The 19,515-nt window shown below is 48.7% G+C and overlaps 1 protein-coding gene across 2 annotated transcripts in view; it reads left to right on the top strand.

Annotated features, from left to right (window-relative positions):
- MGAT5B (alpha-1,6-mannosylglycoprotein 6-beta-N-acetylglucosaminyltransferase B) overlaps nucleotides 1-19,515 on the top strand; it is a 245,128-nt gene that overhangs the window by 157,408 nt on the left and 68,205 nt on the right. Inside the window, exons 5-8 of one of the 2 annotated variants that reach the window (XM_075014932.1) lie at nucleotides 4,905-4,978; nucleotides 7,746-7,916; nucleotides 9,162-9,326; nucleotides 10,084-10,253. In XM_075014932.1, coding sequence (XP_074871033.1) covers nucleotides 4,905-4,978; nucleotides 7,746-7,916; nucleotides 9,162-9,326; nucleotides 10,084-10,253 — 580 coding nt within the window. The remainder of the gene's footprint in view (nucleotides 1-4,904; nucleotides 4,979-7,745; nucleotides 7,917-9,161; nucleotides 9,327-10,083; nucleotides 10,254-19,515) is intronic. The other variant, XM_075014933.1, reaches the window with a different exon arrangement.

Genomic DNA, 19,515 nt, shown 5'->3' with positions numbered 1-19,515 from the left:
ATTACTCTGAGCCCCCATCTCCTGGCCCTGTGGTCTTTTGGGACTGGGCTCAGGAAAGATCTGGCAGTGTGGAGACAAAGAAAAAATGAAAAATGTGGCAGAAACACATGGGAATATTTCAGATCTCCAAAATGATTCACTTTGGTTCAATTCACATTCAGTGTGTGTATGCTTGTGTGGGGTGTATATGAAATGGTTAGCTCACATCTAGCAAAAATGAGAAAAAGACCTGCTCCCTGAATGCTACAGATGTAGGTTTGAGAGCACTTCTCCAACAGCCAAATGGCTGTACTGCCTGGCCTTCAGCAAGTCATTTAACCTCTCTGTTCCAGTTTTCCCAACATATAATGGAAATAATAGACCAGGATGTAGCCTAGAAGACTTTGTGGGGTGAATGAGTTGATATTTGGAAAGCAACTTCACCATCTATGTGCTATAGCTCGTGTAAACCACTGCTGAGTATGTTAGAGGCTCCCCTCTCTGTCTGCCCTTCAGAGGAAACCAGGGTTTTACAGTCCCGTGTTAAGCAAGCCTGGACTTGGTAGCCCAAGCTGTAGCAGTTTATGCTTTTTGCTTTGGCATTATGGATTCAGTCCCGAAGGTGTTGGCCCAGATGGCAGCTTGTCACACCACTGTTTGGAATGGCAAAGGCTTTTTGTGAAAAAAAAAAAAAAAAAGGAGATGGCAGCCCATCCCCCACCCCCAGCCAATCCCAGAGCTGGGGCTGCCAAGGGCCTGTACTCAGTACCAGCAAGTACCGGCACAAAAAAAGCACTGGGCAAAGGCATTTCCTAAGTAAGCACTAATGATTTGCAGGGTGCCTGGTGAAAAGCCCGTAGACACGTGCCCCGGGTGTTGCTAAGGCACTCGGCTGCAATTTGTCCCCCTAGCACATGGCTGGCGTGAGTACACCAGTTGGCAAGTGCATACCCGGGAGCGCATGACTGTGCTGCCGGTGCTGTTTATTGACCTTGTTAATCAGGCAGCTATAATGCATTTATTTAATATTAATCTACTGAAGAAAATAATCCCCAGGGGACACAACACAAAACCCTTGTCTGGTATCCGCAGGCAAGCACTTTAATTCCTGGTTTAGAGCCTCACTCATTCATTCCTTTTCACCCTTCTTCCTGCCTTTACCCTCTCCCTCCTTCCTGCCACAGCACAATTCCAGGAGGTGACTAGAACTCCCTGGTTGATTTTGGTTTCTTCTGGAGAACCAGTATCACCAGGAACCTCTGCCTCTGTTCCAAACCCTGGTTGGCCAAGAGGAGCCAGCTGAGGATTCCAGCAAGAATCACCACTGCTGTTGGTGGGGGCAGCAATATGAATGAACACAAGTAGCAGATGCCAGCTGGCTGAGCTGGTTGGTGGTCGCAGGGTTTGCAAGTGCGGCAGCACAGTCCTGTCCCCCGACACTTCTCAGGTCCACGGAGTGGAGCTCAAAAGAGTTTCAGTGAGCAGGACAGAGCAGAGAGTGAGGGTGTGGCAAGGGCTTTCTCTAGAAGGGTGATGACCTGCCTGGACCTCTTTAATTCACAGCTTTTAACAAAGCAAACCAGGATCACTGCAAGTCAGGCTGTTGCCCCCTTGTCTTCGTGTGAAGCTGGAGCCATCACCTTGCTGAGTTGAAGCCAGATCTTTGGAAGTTGCAAATAGGCTTGATTAAAACCCCCCAAGATTAATGTGGCGGGCACAAGAGCACAGCAATGCTGGCTTCCTCCGCCTGCACTCAGCCCATCCTGGAGTATGAAATATTTATCATCCTGCTAATATTTCTTCCTCCAGCCATGCAAGCTCAGTGCTCAAACAGCCCCAGCTGGCCACCTGACACCAGGAGAGAGGTAGAGGAGGCAGTAAAATATTGTCTGTTCTTGTCCCAATATCAATGTTTGATGCTCATCCGTTATTACAGACCTGGGATTCCTAACAAACGGGGTCAGCAGAGACCTTATTTAACCTCAACAGCATAAATAATTGCCTGGTTGTTGGCAGCATGTTAAGGAAAGCAGCTGGGACACGTTATATGTCTCTTATTGCACCCCTGTCTTGCTTCCTCTCTTTCCTCTGTGGCTTATAAATAATGGATGTGAGACCAAAGCTGACCCAGGTTAGTAGTGACTGAAACTTGTTCCCATCCGATGGCTGCTCGGAGAGAAAAGAGTTGGCCATCTCTGATGGCTTCCTAATTAACCGGCACTCACAGCACCAAAATGGTCCATCTAGCAGTACATCTACAGTCGGAGCGAGAGTGGTGTGACTCCCAGCTCAGGTGCATGCATGGGGACTAGCAGGGGACTAGCTGCTAAACTCTTGCTCCCACCCCAGGGTCCCCCAGCCCTACCCTCCCATGGTCCTGCATCCCTCAGAACCCACTGCTGCTCCCTGCTCAATGGGACTAGCGCCCATTGAGTCAGCACACCAAAAATAGTGCTGGAGCAGTGATGGCTCAAGCTACTTGCCCCATGTCAAAATGCACGTCAGCCCCTGGAGCTGCTGGGCCATGCTGCTGCTGCCTTGCTAATGCAACTTCTTGGCGGTCACTCGATAACGAGCAGGATGTCTTCATGTCACCCTAGTTGTGAGTTTGCTGATGGCCACCTAACCCCATTCTGGAGCTGCAGGTTGTATCACAGAAGAGGCAGGTGATGGCAGCTGTTGGAAGGGTACGGGGCAGTTTTTGCTGCTTTTTTCTCCTTCTCTGCTTGTCCTTGTCTGAACTGCGCTGGGACCTCTCAAATTGTAATACCCCGTCATGGATTACTGCTCTCCACTGGGGATAGTCCTGGGCAAGGTTCTCCCGAGTCTCAGCACTAATGCCACACTTTTTCATGTGTACCTTCAGCATGTCCTTATATCGTTTCCTCTGTCCCCCAGTGCTTCTCCGTCCTTCCTAAAACGACACCACTATTCTTAGCATGCTCTGATGAGAGGCAGCGGGCATATATGTATGCAAACTGGGAATCCCACCCCTCGCTCATAATGTTGACATAGCCAAAGCATTAGGTTGTCCTTTTAGAAGGAGGTCAGGAGCAACTCTGCCCTGTTCTTGGTTTAGGCCCTAGTTTGAGGTATTCTGGGATTCATTGTTCCCAGGGCTGATGAGATCTGTAGTCTTTACAGGCTTAATTAAGGAATTCTGGGAAGGGAAACCGTATAAAAGAGGCCATGATTTTTGACCTCATGACAGTGACAGTTTCCTGAACCACTCAAGAGAAGGAAACTTGAGCATGCAAAAGACATAACTTCAGAGGAGCAAGACCTAGTTTGTGAAACAAAAATGATTAGGGGGTTGGAGCACATGACCTATGAGGAGAAGCTGCGAGATTTGGGCTTATTTAGTTTGCAGGAGTGAGGGGCGATTTGATAGCAGCCTTCAACTTCCTGAAAGGGGTTTTAAAGAGGGTGCAGAGAGGCTGTTCTCGGTGGTGACAGATGACAGAACAAAGAGCAATGGTCTCCAGTTACAGAGGGGGTGGTGTAGGTTGGATATTAGTAAAGACTATTTCACCAGGAGGGTGGTGAAGCACTGCAATGGATTACTGAGAGAGGTGGTGGAATCTCCATCCCTAGAGGTTTTTAAGTCTGGCTTGACAAAGTCCTGGCTGGGATGATTTAGTGAGGGGTTGATCCTGCTTTGGGCAGGGGGCTGGACTCGGTGACCTCCTGAGGTCCTTTCCAGCCTTAGGATTCTATGATTCTGTGATTCCCAGAGAGTAGCTCTTCCAGGATTTCTGCCTCTTGGGGCTCAAGCCTTGCAAGAACAGCTTGGGAGTTTTGACAGCACACCCTACAAACCCAGATATCAGCCCCAATTCTCCCTGGAACCCAGACTGTGAGCCCAAAGCTGCCACGGAGTGCACATGGCTTCTTCACACCCACCTCTAGTTCAAATGTAACAACAGCATTGGGTGGGCTCTCTCCATGGCAGACTAGACTGCATGTGTCCCAGTGAGGGGCTGGTGTCTTAAACCCGCTCTGCATTGTCAGTGCTTGTTTCAGAACTCCTGCTCTTTCTTTCTCTGTGTGTAAGCTATTATGAGAGCATCAATTGACCTGAACATGTTGGCAGCGGTAGCCCCAGGGTTAGCTCTGTATTTGACAGCTCAGTGGGACAGTTTGTTGCAGTTTTACAGTTTGTGACTGTAAGTGTGTCAAGTACACTGCTAAATGCAAGAGCCTGTTTACAGATTATTAAAAGAACGTACCAGGGGTGATCACAGGCTAGATCTCAACCCAGAGTCCATCTCATCTCCTCTAGAAAATGCCCTGAAATTTGGTCTGAAAGACTATCAGGACTAGAAGCTAACAGTACAACCTACCCAAACAAAATTACAAGCCAATACAAGGGAACTTGATCCAGCAGTTAGAACAGGGATAGACAGTCAGGACACCGGGTTCCTACTATACTTACTGTGTGACTTTGAGCAAGTCACTTTACAGTTCTGTGCCTCAGTTTGTCTCTCTGGAAAATGGGCATTATAATACACTTTCACCAACAGGTGATGCTGTTGCTTTATCTCAATGTTAAGTTTTTGTCCTGAATCTTTTTAGGTTGTTTAGGAGGTTCTAGCAGGAGGTTCAGTTCTGCCACTGTGTGCTGGAGCTAATAATTGGAGTATTCCAATAAATACCAAAGATTCTGCAAGCAGGTATAACTATATGCAAATATTTCCCTGCTCCTCAGGTTTCAGCCAGGCTAATTCAAGTGGCAGGGAGGTGTAGAGGGAGCTTGTTCCTTGGTCATAGGCACCGATAATAGCTGCTCCATTGCAACAAATCTGTACTGATTTTTGGGTGGTGAAAACTGACTGGCCACAGATTGGTGTCCTGCCAAGTTCTGGTGTGTCCATTATTCTAGAAGCTTCCTACTTCTCTCCTGTATCTGAATTTTCTTTCCTCAGTGATAGAAGGCAGACAGGACCAGTGTGAGGTGCCCAGGGACCCCAAATACCCAGACTGCTCTGGAAAAGTGGAGGTGAGTCATCTCACAAGAGATTCTGAGGTGGCTTCCAGTGGTAAGAAGCCAGCCAGTGACTGTGACAGGTGTTATATCCATCCTCACAACCCTTTTACCCAATGCCAGCCACATAGCGATGGAAATCTTCTTTCCCATTAGTGAGTGGGTTAATTCCCATTTGTACGAATAAACTTGTGAACTCTGTTCCTCGGATCAGTGGGAATGGTCCCTCTTCCCCGAAGGTAGAGATTTCCATATTGCCTGCTGAGGGCATGGTAAGTTCATTTTCCCCCCAGTTATCTAAATACATGTCTTAATGGTTGTGGTGAAAATCAAAACCTGGACGGAAGTCAGAGCCAATGGCAACAAAGCAATTGCCAGAGTAAAAGGTGAGAATCAGCAGTCATAAGGGTGGGTGGGATAGGAAATGGCTGCTGATGCCTTTAAAATTCTTGCTCTCTCGTTCTCATTGTGTAAACTTATATCAGGTTCAGTTTCCTGTCACAACATAATGCTCCCATTCAGAGTGCATTAGGGGATCAGGCAGCGTAGCACCTGGTGCATGTGTTACAGAGAGAGAGCACAGAACAAAGCAACCTATTGAGTGGGGACAAAGAGATGGGCATCCTTTGTCTGCAGCCCCCTGGGTGTCCCTGATTATTGTAACCGTGTCTTTATTTCTTGTTGAATTATTTAAGCATGAAGCCAGGTAAAGGAAAGAACCATTACTTTCCCCACCCCCCAAATCTGGAACATTATCAAGTGCCTAGGAAACAATTTAGGCATCACAAAGAACATTGGATCTCATAAAAGTAACGTGACTCTTGTCTCAACTCTTAACACATCTTGCTCTCTGCTTCGGAGGATACCTTTGGCTTTTGGCCTGGGGCATGACGCTGTTTTGTCAGACGGAAATTTATATGAACTAATCAAAACCTTGCCCAGCCTTCTACTTCAGACTTCTTAAAATTGTGTCTTCCTGAGTCCAGGTGAAAAATAGTAAAGAGATTTTAAATAGGACAGCAAGGTTACATTATCCATACTCCCAGTGGTCATCATCATTTTCTTCTGTCTTCTTCCATGTCTGGGTTAAATCTTGAGTGTAATTCAATTGCCAAAAGCAGTAATTCGATGTCCTGCCTGTATGATTGGTGAGTTTTATGTATCGGGTATGGAGACCTGTCTCCTGAGTGGATTCATCTTTGTAGTTGAATTTAAAAAGAAGCTGGCACAAGCAATTCTTGAGCTGATGGATCTGTGCCAAGGCCCTGCACATCCTCTTGCATGCCAAATCACTCTTTGGGAAGTCTAGTAGATCTCTTTCTGCTCAGTGTCGCATTCTCCCAGAGTTTATGAAACCTAGAGGTCTGTTCACTGGTCAGGAAGAAGGAGGCACCATGGAATATAATTACTGAGCATTTCCCTGCCCCTTGTTCCAGGCATTGGTGGTTGCCTCACTGGAGAACTCACCTATTCCTGCCACAGTTGAGTGTGACCTCAAATCAAAAAGCTCAAATTCTGTGTTTGACCTCTATTTTCCCAGTCTGATGGCTGAGGAGGTCCCAACCAAACATTCTGCAAAGACCATAGCCCCGAATCCTCAGCTGGTGTAACTCAGCATAGATCCATTGATTTCAAGGGGTGGCTTTGACCATGGATCTACACTGCTTTGTGCCGGCGCAGGCTCTGCACTATGATGTTAGTGATGCCATTGGAAAGGCAATGTTCTGTACTTATGTACAGTGGTAATGTGGGATACTTTCCATGCCCTGGAGGCATTAATAAGAACTAATTGGGAATTTTTGACAAAACTCTTTTGGACAAAACTGAAACTTTTCATGGAAGTGTATTGATTCCACTGCAACTTTTATTGGGAAGGTGTCTCAGATCCAGGATTAGGGTTGAAAATAGAGACAGATGAGGGACTTACACTTGGGTTTCCACCTCCCATATGAGTGCCCTACATCTTGGGGTATTGGCTATTCAGATGTAAGTCTCTTGTGGGTTTCAGCGAAACATTTTGACGGGTCTCATTTTTCATTCCAATGCTGAATGGTGACAAATGTCAAGACTTTGACATTTTTCATAAAACAATCTTTGTCTTCTAGCCCGTCATAGGGCTAGCAGGTGGGTACTACACCTGTGGGTAAGGCAAAGTATCACATTTTTATAGTTAAATGAATATACATTTGAAGGAACGATTTATTCAGTCCCTAGCATGCCGCATGTTCTTGGAAACGTATGCAGTGGGGATAAATCAGGCTACCAGCTGAACAAGCTGTGGCCCAGGAAACACGGCCAAGCATAGCATGACAAACTCCTACTCATATGGGAAAGTGTGATGGGAATCTTGTTATAGTGTAGTGAGAAGTGAGCAGATGGAACAGAAATAGAATCTGAGGCCTCTAGTCCAACACAGCTTTTCCACTTACATTTTCATGACAAAGCTGGTTATGATACAGTTGTGGTTTTGTGAACTTAGTTTTCCTGGGGAGGAGAATGATCATGAGTCAAACGTGCTCACATTTGCCAGTGAGCCGGTAGTGGTGGTCAATGTGGGAAGCATAAACCTTTTTGGATCTCCTTCCATTTTATTCCACCTGCCCTTCTAGGTGCCGCATAGGAAGGTCTGGAAGGCTGCACCTGACAGGGTTCCCACCTAGCGTTATCTCAATGGAATAAGAGCATTCTTAGATTTCTGCATGTGATACCTAGAAGCATATTTCTCCAGCAGTGGGTATTGCAGAACTTATCCTGTTGGGCTGTGTCTTTGCTTGGCTTGCAGTGGATGAGGGCCAGGTGGACGTCTGACCCCTGCTATGCATTTTTCGGCGTGGACGGCACAGAATGCTCGTTCCTCATCTACCTCAGTGAAGTTGAATGGTTTTGTCCTCCGCTGCCTTGGAGAAATCGGACAGCAGCCATGCCTTCCTCAAAGCCACTGGCCCAAGTGCAGGTATGGGTGGGGGAGGGGGTGGTGTCTGTGAGCGAGTCTAGTCCCCTCCTTTTGGCATATTTTCTGTGAGCTGCTGGATTCCATATCTCCCCACAAGAAGGGACAGTCATCAGCTGCAAATGGAGCTGGAAGAAAATCTGCCTGAGAGGGTCTATCAGCGCAAAGCGCCTTGTATTACAGGTGGTGTCCACACCCATGTCCAACAGGTGACTGATCAGCATTTGTGTGGGTCAGATCTGCCTCTGTACACCCCAAGCCCATGCATTTCTCTCTAACCTTAACACTAGACATTGTTCCAGCATCGTAGCGGGGCAGTAGCACCACTGAAGTGGAAGCTCAAGCCAGTTTCCGAGCATAGCCTCCTTATATTGACCTGTGTTCTCCTGAGCACACTTGATCAAAGGTGCCAGTGATCCACTGCTGCCCACGTAGAGATGTTTCCTTGCATGGATGGAAGTTTCTCCAGCCTGACATGCCAGGAAAAGATGTTGTTTATCCTTGGGGACATCAGCAGATAGCCAGGAGAGCCCAGGTGGTTAGTGGGCTAGGGGACACTGTGGTTTTGCTGTGGTATTGTGCCTTTTCAAGATACAGTTGGTGCCAGCTCTTTTGCCTGAAGATGTTGGAGCTTCCAGCTGTCACCATGGCTCGGCCTGCAATTTCAGGAATGGAGAGTCCATTTACTTCCAGCGTCCCAGGGATGCTTTTGGTGGCGACTGTATAGCCCCACACAAAGAAGTCTCACTTAGCCATGAGCTGGGCAGTCTAGGCTTGCACCTCAAGCAGGACTATCCTGAATCTGAGACTGTTGTTCTCCTGCTGGCCTCTTCTAATCTCACCTCACTCCCTGCAGGACCCAAGACCTATTCCACAATGGCAAGTCTGTTCCTCTTCCTGACTCTCTTTGTGTGCAGCCAAAATGGGGAGCTGATACCAGTCAAGGGCATGGTTCCTTCTGTGTAACACATAAGGATGGACCTTACCTTGCCTGTGTGTTTTGGGCTGATCGTCAAGAGGCTGGCTGCACTTGCTGCAGAAAAGAAGCCACCCAGGCTAGTTTGAGGAGAGGTTGTACTCAGTGTGGCTCAGCTGTGCTTTCAATGGTGCTACCTGTGCTACACTGTTATTTTGCCTCTCGATGGCACACTGAGAGGTTGGATGGGTACCTGTACATGAGAAGGGGAATTGTGCGCTGGATTATCACAAAGACATAGCCAGAAAAACAGACTCTCTTTTTCTTCTTAGGCAGTGTTTCGGAACAACTTCTCTTACCTCCTGGAGCTGATCGGGAGTGGGAAGGAATCCCTGATCTTCATGAAGAAGAGAATTCGTCACTTGGCCTCACAGTGGCTTCTGGCGACCCATAGCCTGGAACAGAAACTGAAGGGCAGGCGGAGGGATCAAAAACAGGTGAAAGATGAAGGCAGGGAGAATGATTTATGGGCTGACAGATCCTTTGCATTTGCCTACAAAACCCATTATACTGACTGTACTGCCATAAACTGCAGGCTGTGCAGGATAAGCTCAAAGTTCCCTTCAAATCTAGCCTGTTTGCATTGGGGAGATGAGTTTCGTTGGCCTTAGCAGATCATGTCTCCTAAACTACAATCAGAATGGCTTCTCCTGTGATGAAAGCCAGACTGAGTGGCTGGTAGCTACATATGGCGTGTGCCTTTGGAGACTGATGGTAGGACAGCTGAAGACATCATTCATGGGGCCATGTGGACTCTGCCAGCATTCCAACCATGTGCAGTAGGTTGGGCTTAGAGATGGACAATCCCAAGACTTCTTAATCCTTGTGTAGTCAGTCACCGATCGCAAAGTCCACCGGCCAAATGCTGAAGCATGATCCCATTTGTCACTCAGGCAAAACTCTGCAGTCAATGGTTCTGACAGGTGCTGAGCACCCACGGTGCCCACTGAAGTCCATGCAGGCGCCTCTACTTTGGTGCTGAACCATGGATTTAGTTGGGCACCCAAGTTTGGAAGAATCAGCCAGAGAGTTTTGTCTAGGTGAAGAGGGAGTAGAAGCTGATTGAGGACCCTTGAGTTTGGCTCACCATTTAATTTCCGTCGCACATCATCCTCATGTCTGAATGCTGCCTACACAGCCATGTTCCATGCTCCCTGGTCACAACACCATCAGCCTCTCTCCTTCTCTCTCCAGATCTTGATTCACATCGGCTTCCTGACGGAGGAGTCTGGGGATGTTTTCAGTCCCCGGGTGCTAAAGGGGGGACCTCTGGGTGAGATGGTCCAGTGGGCAGATATCTTAGCTGCCCTCTTCGTTCTGGGACACAGCCTGAAAGTCACGGTTTCTTTGAAGGAGCTGCAGAGGTGAGTGCCATGTTTGTCACCCACGTGAAAGAAATGATCCCAGCTGGTAGAGCAGGAACCCCCTGAGATCAGGCCAGAGTGTGTCTGATGGGCTGTTATCTGTGAGTACTAATTTGTGCTGCCTTGGCCCTTTGCATGGACCATTTCCCAGGTGTCCAAGGGTTGATTAGAACCATGAGGCTGTGGCTGTTGGCAGAGCCGTGTGAGATCCTGTAGAAATGTCTGAGGCAGCCAGAAACTTTGCTGTTTTCCCATCATCCTCTCCTGGGAAGCAGTGTAGTCTGGAGGATGAGGAATCAGGGCCCCTCGATTTTGTTTTCAGCTGACATAGGCTACGTCTGCACTATGAAATAAAGTCGAATTTATCGAAGTCGACTTTGTAACACTGGGTATTATAAAGTCGAAGTTGTGTCCGTACCTCCACACAAAGTTGACTTAGTGCATCCCCACGAAGTCGCCAAAGTTTGATTGTTGCAGCAGTGCATTGTGGGAACCGATCCCACAGTTCCTTCAGCCCTGTGGCATTCTGGGTTGTTTTGCAGGTGCATTATGGGAAAAAATGCCCTGCAAGTGGCTGTGGGTGTGTCATGTCATCTTCCCCGACTGCATTGTCCTCATTCCCTTCCCATTGAAAACAAAAGGCCATTTTTCAGAAGTCTTTCCCTGAAGAGAAAAATTGTTTGAGTTGTCCGCATTACAGACCTTTTAACCAAATGCGTCCTGAGAGCACCCACTGTCATCTTCCCAGCCTGCATTGTCCTCATTCCCCTCCCTTTGAAACCAAACGGCCATTTTTCAGAAGGAAAGAAGAAAAAGCAGGGAATCCCTGGAGAAAGAAAACCAAACAGGTGGGATTCAGAAGGTGAAGGAGAAGCACGTCATGGAACTGTCATTCCCACATAATCCAATGTACCTGCTGTGGGAACACCCAGCTGACTGTGCCATGTCAACAGGTCGCTCAGCTACTTTTCTCCAGTGAAAATAAATATAGCAAGCAGGCCACTGTGAAGGCTCTGACTACCCGGAGCTACGTGCTTTGGGAAGGGAGTGTACTGGAGGAGGGCCCAGGGGATGGCCCCGCAACAAAACTCAGCTGGCTGAGGGACCAGTTGACATGGTGTGGTGAGCAGGTTTCTTATTAGGCACGGGGAAACCCAAAAAATTCATGTTGCCTTCTGTGAGGCCAACCCCCTCTGTAACCTGTTGACATTGTTCTATCAGTTGTGTGCCTAGGTGGGTGGGAGGGAGCCCTGAAAATAGGTGCCATCAGGTGTTGGCCAACAAAGCTCAGTTGGCAGGGGCCAGCTGCAGGCCAGTAGACATGGTGCGGTGAGTGGGTTTCTTGTGAGGCGGGGGGTCAGCCAGCCCCTGAAAATGTTTCTCGTGGGGGGAACCATCCCCCAAAAATATTTGCTGCTGGGGGAGCCAGCACCCTCTGGCGCTTGGTGAGGCCTCAGAAAATGTGACGGGCAGAAGCCTTCACCCCACACGGGCCAGGACATGCTTCTGTCTAAAAGCATCGCCCACACTGCACAGCCGGCACGTGGTGTGGTCAGATGGGGGCTAACCATCTGGTGTGGTGGGATGGGGCCTAGCCATGTGATGTGGTGAGGTGGAGGCTAGCCACATGGTCTGGTGAGGGAGGGGCTAGCCATGTGGTGTGGTGAGGTGGGGGCTAGCCACATAGTGTGGTGGGGTGGAGGCTACCCACATGGTGTGGTGGAGTGGGGGCTAGCCTGCCAGCCTCATAGTGCCTGTTGGGGGGATGGGGCTGCTCCGCACAAAATGTGAATCGCAGAAAAGAAGTTTCTCAGCATCTCCTGCTAAATCCTGTGCAGGGAGGAAGCCATCACTCAACGCAAGGCAGGACATGGCAGGGCAGGACATGGTGCTGTCTGTGTGCACAACACCCACAGCCCAGCTACTGCGTGGTGTGGTGTGACGGGGCAGGGACTGGCCTGCCAGCTGTATGGAGCCTGAGGGGGGTGTAACTAGCCATGTGGTTCGGTCAGGGGCTGGACCGCTGACTGCATAGACCAGACCCCTGGTGAACTGCCTCTGCTGTAGCTCCAACATTGTTCCTGCCACCCAAAGATCTGCCCCCATTACAGGTCTCCCAGAGTGTCTTACCTTAGCACTAGTCATTGCGCCTGTGGCTGTTGGAAAGCAGGTCCCTGCCTTTCCCCCCTGCCATGCCAGCCCCTCTCCTTGTCTCTTTCTCCTGCCTCTGCCTGCACTGGGTAGAGGAGCCAGCCTCTTTCCAAGGATCACCGTTGTGAGTCAGGTTCTGTACGAGACCTAGGCTAGCTCTGGGTTCATACCTGGAGCTCGCCTCCTCTCTTCTCAAACACCAGCCCTGCAACATGTCCTACAGCCAGTGGGAGAGGACAGCTGGGGTTCATGTACTGAGGTGCATAGAGCAGAGAGACTGTGTTCCTGGAGTAAATCAGGAGTAACTCTATGCAAACTGGTTGAGTACATCACAGTAAATGGGGGGCGAATGAGACCTTCTGTAGTTTCTGAATTAACCTCCTGGGCAGGAAGGGTGAAGCTCACCAGGGCTGGCCCAGGAGACTCATAGAACACTAGAACTGGAAGGGACCTCAGGAGGTTATTGAGTCCAGTCCCCTGTCCTCATGGCAGGACCAAGCACTGTCTAGACCATCCCTGATAGATGTCTATCTAACCTGCTCTTAAATATCTCCAGTGATGGAGAGTCTATAATATTTCTAGGCAATTTATTCCAGTGTTTAACCACCCTGATGAGTAAGAAGTTTTTTCCAATGTCCAAGGTAAACCTCCCTTGCTGCAGTTTAAGTCCATTGTTCCTTGTCCCATCCTCAGAGGCCAAGGAGAACAATTTTTCTCCCTCCTCCTTGTACCCCTCTTTTAGGTACTTGAAAACTGCTTTCATGTCCGCTCTCATTCTTGTCTTTACAAAACTAAACAAGCCCAGTTCTTTCAGAGAATACAGGAAAGTCTCTCTTGGCCTGTTTCAGGCTCAGATTTGATTCACGTTTGCATTTTTCTGAACAAAGGCCCCAGAACGTCTGGTGTTAGAGTGGCTACAGGATGCAGGTGTGCTGCAGTCCGGTATGCTCCTCCCCTGCCACCGTGGCCATTTCAGTACCAGTTCACGTCTCCAAAGACTTAACTAGCATTGTTCTAAAGTCAGTAGCTCCACGCTTGTTCAGCCCATTCCTTCCTTCCTTCTCCTTCTTCCTGCCCAAGGAGGAGAGCAGAGCAGCTGGTGCGAGCTCTTAAAAATAGCACAAGAAGCTCAAGGGGAAAGCAAGGTGAACAGCTGCAAAAGAGTCTCCAGAAGGAATTTTTCAGTACAGGAGAAGCAGGAAGCCTGCCAAACCGTCAGTGAGTCCACCGGTCAGTTGAGGTGCTAAGAAAGAGGAGGCTCTTGAGGAGAAGCCAAATGAATTCTTTGCATCAGTTTTCACTGCAGAAGTTATAGGGGAGATCCCCGCACCTGAGCCATTATTTTAGGAGACAAATCTGAGGAGATGCCTGAGATTGAGAAGACAATAGAGGAGGCTTTGGAACACACTGATAGATGAAACAAAAAAAAAAAATCACCAGGACCGGATGAGATTCACTCAAGAGTTCTGAAGGATCTCAGACATGGAACTGTAGAACTACGATGTAACCTGTTGCTTAAATCAGCCTCTGTACAGAGAACTGGTGAATAGCTAATGTAATGCTGTTTTTTTTTTTCAAAAGGCTCCGGAACAGATCCTGGTCGGTGGGCTTAACATCAGAACAGGGCAAATTGGTTGAACACTACAGTAAAGAACACAATTATCAGACAGATGAACATGGTCAGTTGCGATATCAGGCCTCAGTCACCTATTAAAATTCTTTGGGTGGGGCAGGGCAACAAGCACAGACAGGGCTGATCTAGTGGTCGTAGTGTACTTGGTCTTTTAGATCCCACACCAAAGGCTTGTAAACAAAGTAGTCAGTTGCAGGAAGAGAGGGAAGGTCCTCTAATGGATCTCCAGTGGATTAAATGAAAAGGAACAGAAAGTAGGTAGAAATGGCCAGTTTCCACACTGGGGAGAGATAAATAGGAGGTTGCCCATGGCTCTGTACTGAGACCGGCACTGTTCAACGTAGTTATAAGTGACCTGGGAAAGGAGGTGAACAGTGAGTGACAAAGTTTGCAGACAATAAAAAATTACTCAAGCTAGTTAATTCTAAAGCTGATAACAAAGAGTTACAAAGGATCTCAGAACACGGGATGACTGGGCACAGCAAGAAAATGGCAGGTGAAGGTTAATGTTGATAAAAGCAGAGTAATGCACATTGAAAAATGTAATTCCAACTAAATGTACCAAATGATGAGGTCTAAATTAGCTGTCGCCGTCATTGTGGATAGTTCCCTGAAAATGTCTGCTCAATGTGCAGTGGCAGAATATTAGAAAACATGAGGAAGGGAATAGATAGTCAGAGAGAAAATATCAGAATGCTACCATAGAAAGCCATGATAGGCCACATTTTAATTACTGCATGCAGCTCTGGTTGCCGCCAAAAAGAAGAATCAGAACTGGAAAAGCTACAGAGAAGGGGGAGAAGATAAAGAGGACTGTTCAGCTTAGAAAAGAAGTGACCGAGTGTGGTGCTGGTTGTGGGCCGAGGGAATAGTAGAGATCTATAAAGTCATGACTGGTGTGGAGACAGTGAGTAGAGAAGTGTCATTTACGACTTCGCGCAACACAAGAAGCAGGGGTCATCCAATACAAGTAATAGGCAGCAGGTTTGACCCAGATATAAGGGAGTACTTCTTCCTACCATGCATAGCCAACCTGTGGAACTCATTTCCAGGGGATGTTGTGTATGTCAAAAGTATAACTGGGCTGAATAAAGAAAAATACACATTCAGGGAGGATAGGTCTATCAGTGGCTATTAGCCAAGGTGATTAGGAGTGCAGCTATATGCTCCATGTGCCCCCAAATCTCTCCCTGCCAGATGCTGGGACTGGCCCAACGGGGATGAGTGATTCAATAATTGCTATTCACTGTTCATTCCCGCTCAAGCACCTGGCACTGGCTGTTGTCGGAAGACAGGGCACTGGACTAGATGGAGCGTTGGTATGATCCAGAAAAGCCATTCTGATGAATCAACCCCTCATTGGTCAGCTTCTCAGCTGTGACTTGCAGTTGGATCCTGCTCCCATGGAAGGCCCTGGATTTTTTGCCATTGACGCTGATGGCTACAGTATTGGTTCTGTCTGCAGAGTGACACAGTGGGTCAGAGCACGAACACTGGGGCGGGGTGGATAGAATTCCTCCAGCACCTGTGTGGGTGGGATTTTGAAAAGTCTTCCACTGCGCCTATTAGAGACCTCTGTAAGGCTCCCACTGACTGTGGTGGGAGCAGAGTTAGACTAATGCTGAGCAATTTTGTAATCCCATCTCTGGAAGTTACTTCACTATTCAGCTCACGTAACCCATGTGTTGCCCCAGTCAGCTGCACGTCAGGGCAATACCAACCTTTCACCCCCACTCAGCTTCCATGTAGAAAGGCCCACTTCTCCAACCCCATTTGGAAGCTGACTTGCCAGCAGCCTGAGATGAAGCCTGCTCTCCTAGACTCGTCACGAGTTGGCAAGAGGCGTGTTTGAAGGAGATAGATGGGGAACGTCGGCATGGCAGAGAGATGGTAAACTTAAGGCATGGAATAAGCTGCAGACTTCCCACAATACTGCCAGTCCAAAGTTACTGCTACAAAGTTTTGGGTGACCCCTTTGGACAGGCCCTGGAGTGAGGTGGTGGGAATGGAGACCAGTGACAGCACAAGGAATGTTTTCTGCCAGTCATCATTCTCATTTAAGGAGCCTTGAAAAGTAAATGCCATTTACACCTGAATAGTAGAATAGTACTACTGAATAGTAGGTCTGAAGAAGTGGGTCTGTCCCACGAAAGCTCACCTAATAAACTATTTTGCTAGTCTTTAGAGTGCTACTTGACTGCCATTTACACCAGAGTGACATAAAGAGGCTATTAGTATAAGCAAGAGTAAGGCCCATTGGATTTCACTGCATGGATCTTCTGGACTGTCAGTGACACCAAGTAACTGAACCATCTTCTGAAATCATTAGAAACTGCTGTTGCTTGTGACCTCCTAAAGTCAGGCCAGTGGACATTAGAGATGGACAAGAGCTGTGAGTTCCTGTAGCTTGGCCTCTCCACAAACATCAGATTGTGGCTCTTAATACATTGTGCAGGGCTTTGTGCAGAATAATTTCAATTTACTCAAGTGATGGAGCCTTACAACTTTGGTATCTAGGATCCATTCATTTTGCTTCTGCTCTGAAACTTTCTCTCGCACTGCCTTGGCTTAGTGTTGGTAACACACTTGTCTGGTGTGTTTATTGGTAGTGGGGCAAATGTGATCCTTGCAAACAGGGCTGGGGAGGGAACATGGGGTTCTAGCATATAACATTTATCACCTACAGATGGACAAAAAATTTACACTAATCTTTTGATGAGGTCTGCTGTTTCCGTAGACCTAAAAACATGCTGTTCTTTGGAAGTGCCACCAAACCAGAAAATCCATCATTTGCCAGCTTTAAATACCACCACTGCAGGTGCATCCTCAGGTGGCCTTTTGAAGACAGTCTCTTTAGAATATCTCAGTGTTCCCCCTTAGAGACCGGCCTGGACTCACAGGATGCGTGACTATGAATATATGATGAAGACGGGTGAAGCAAAGAAAAGAGGCAAAACCACACAGTGCCTAAAGTCACTCCGTTGTTTTATGCCATTCGCGGCTTAGACGTCTTTTAGCACTGATGAAATCCTCGTTCTAAACTGACTCTTATGCCTCCCTTGAGGCACCTTGGCATGAACCTGTGAATAACAGCTGACCCTCAGCCAGGGCATGGTGTAAACCCCACACATAAGCTGTGTCTACACGTGCACGCTACTTCGAAGTAGCGGCACTAACTTCGAAATAGCGCCCGTCGCGGCTACACGCGTCGGGCGCTATTTCGAAATTAACTTCGACGTTAGGCGGCGAGACGTCGAAGTCGCTAACTTCATGAGGGGATCGGAATAGCGCCCTACTTCGACATTCAACGTCGAAGTAGGGACCGTGTAGACGATCCACGTCCCGCAACATCGAAATTGTGGGGTCCTCCATGGCAACCATCAGCTGGGGGGTTGAGAGACGCTCTCTCTCCAGCCCATGCGGGGCTCTATGGTCACCGTGTGCAGCAGCCCTTAGCCCAGGGCTTCTGGCTGCTGCTGCTGCAGCGGGGGATTCATGCTGCATGTACAGGGTCTGCAACTCGTTGTCGGCTCTGTGTATCTTGTGCTGTTTAGTGCAAGTGTGTCTGGGAGGGGGCCCTTTAAGGGAGCGGCTGGCTGTTGAGTCCGCCCTGTGATCCTGTCTGCAGCTGTGCCTGGCACCCTTATTTCGATGTGTGCTACTGTGGCATGTAGACGTTCCCTCGCTGCGCCTATTTCGATGTGGTGCTGTGCAACGTCGATGTTGAACATCGACGTTGCCAGCCCTGGAGGATGTGTAGACGTTATTCATCGAAATAGCCTATTTCGATGTTGCCACATCGAAATAGGCTACTTCGATGTAGGCTTCACGTGTAGACGTAGCCTTAGTGTGGTTCACTGTCCCATGTCGTGGGGCTTAGATCCCTTACATCAAAAAAGGAGTCTTTTCTACAGTATTAGCTGCAAGGTAGCTGGCTTTTAGCTCAAACTGTAGAGCCTCCTGCACTAAGCTCTAGAGGTCCTAGGTTCAAATCTGTCTGTGGGTAGTTACAATGGCTCCCCATTTCAGCTAGGCTTGGGCGCGTAGAGCTTCTATTTTGGCTGCAAAAATATGTGCCTTTGTTTTTGCTAGTAGACTACTACTTGTAATCTGGACTTCTGCCTCTGAATGGGTTTACCAGGGGCAGCCAAGTTGAAAAGGAACTTCATCTTGACCTATTTGTCCTAGCTTTGTCCTGAGGCTGGCTCGTTGCCCAGGTTTTCCACCTTTCCAGTAACAAAAGTCAGCAGAGCCTCTCTCCTCCGGCTTGAGCACCGAGGGCATCAATTCCGCGGCAAGAGTAAATGCCTCCATATGTCTTCTCCAGCAGAGGGTGCTGTAGGAACAGTGCCGTGGGCCCGATCCCTGTCAGTTTGCGTCTCTTAGTTCACAGAGATGTGCATGTGGTGGGTGCTGCACAGGCAGGTGCCAGCAGGTTTCCACACCTGGGCGCCTGCAGAGGGCTGTCTGCCCAGGACACTGTGCATCAGGCCTGGAGGATATTTGGGACAATTCCTTGCCCACGTTGAATGGGCAGACGGACTGAGATAATTGATGTCCTTGGGAAGGAGTTTTTCATGTAAAATCCAGAGGGGTCTAGGGAGGCAGTTTCATGCTGTTAGTTAGGAGCCAAGGTGCCGGCTGAGCCTTCCATGGAAGTGGCATATTAATTAGCATTATAACGAATGACTCCTACTCTTGTCAGTTAATTAAGCCTCTGGTTCTTTGTCTAGTGCCTGCGCTGTGTTAAGCGCATTACAGGCAGGTATGAAGGAGGGATCATGACAAGGCTTCTCCCGGAAGTGCTTCAAGCCCAGGGCTGGATTGTGCCCAGTGTGTCTTGTGTGCGTGTGTGACACCCCTGCTCACCTGCCACACTACCCGGGGGGGCTCCATGCGCTGTGGGGGCAGACTGGTTCCATCAGGGATGGGAGGAGCAGGGACAAGGGTGGGAAAGGCATCAGTGGTGGAAGGGCAGGATGCAGCCCCGAAGGCAAGCAGAGCAGATGGTTTCCCCCCAGCATTCTTTTGAAAGCAGGGAGTTGGTTTGGGAGTGTCTGGGAGGACACAGAGAAGGCTGCATTCTCAGGGTGGGAGGGGGTAACTGGAGCTTGGCCAGGGGCTTTGGTGGTGGGGATGGGAGGGAGGGAGGGATGCGGGCAATGTCACAGAGAAAAAACCTCCCAGATTTGGCAACAGCATGAGTGTGAGGGAAGGAGAGTTCAGAGCCCAGAGCTGCGGCAGGGCTGGGGGTCAGATAACACTTGCTTAGCAGGCAGACAGCTGACATGTCAGGGAAAGGGGCATGGGGCATCAGAATTCCCTGCAGTGGAACAGGGGTGCAGAGATTGAAATTGACTAGCTGCTGCTCCTCACCTGGCCTAGGTCAGAGATCTCCAAGCTCCAGGCCCCCGAGTGGCCAGGGACAGTGGCCACCAGCATACTCCCATGCCACAAAAACCCGAAGGGCAAAGAGAG

This window comes from Carettochelys insculpta, chromosome 20 (assembly GCF_033958435.1).
Source record: "Carettochelys insculpta isolate YL-2023 chromosome 20, ASM3395843v1, whole genome shotgun sequence".
Classification (NCBI taxonomy): Eukaryota; Metazoa; Chordata; order Testudines; family Carettochelyidae; genus Carettochelys; species Carettochelys insculpta.
This window is presented reverse-complemented; position numbering and strand designations above follow the sequence as displayed.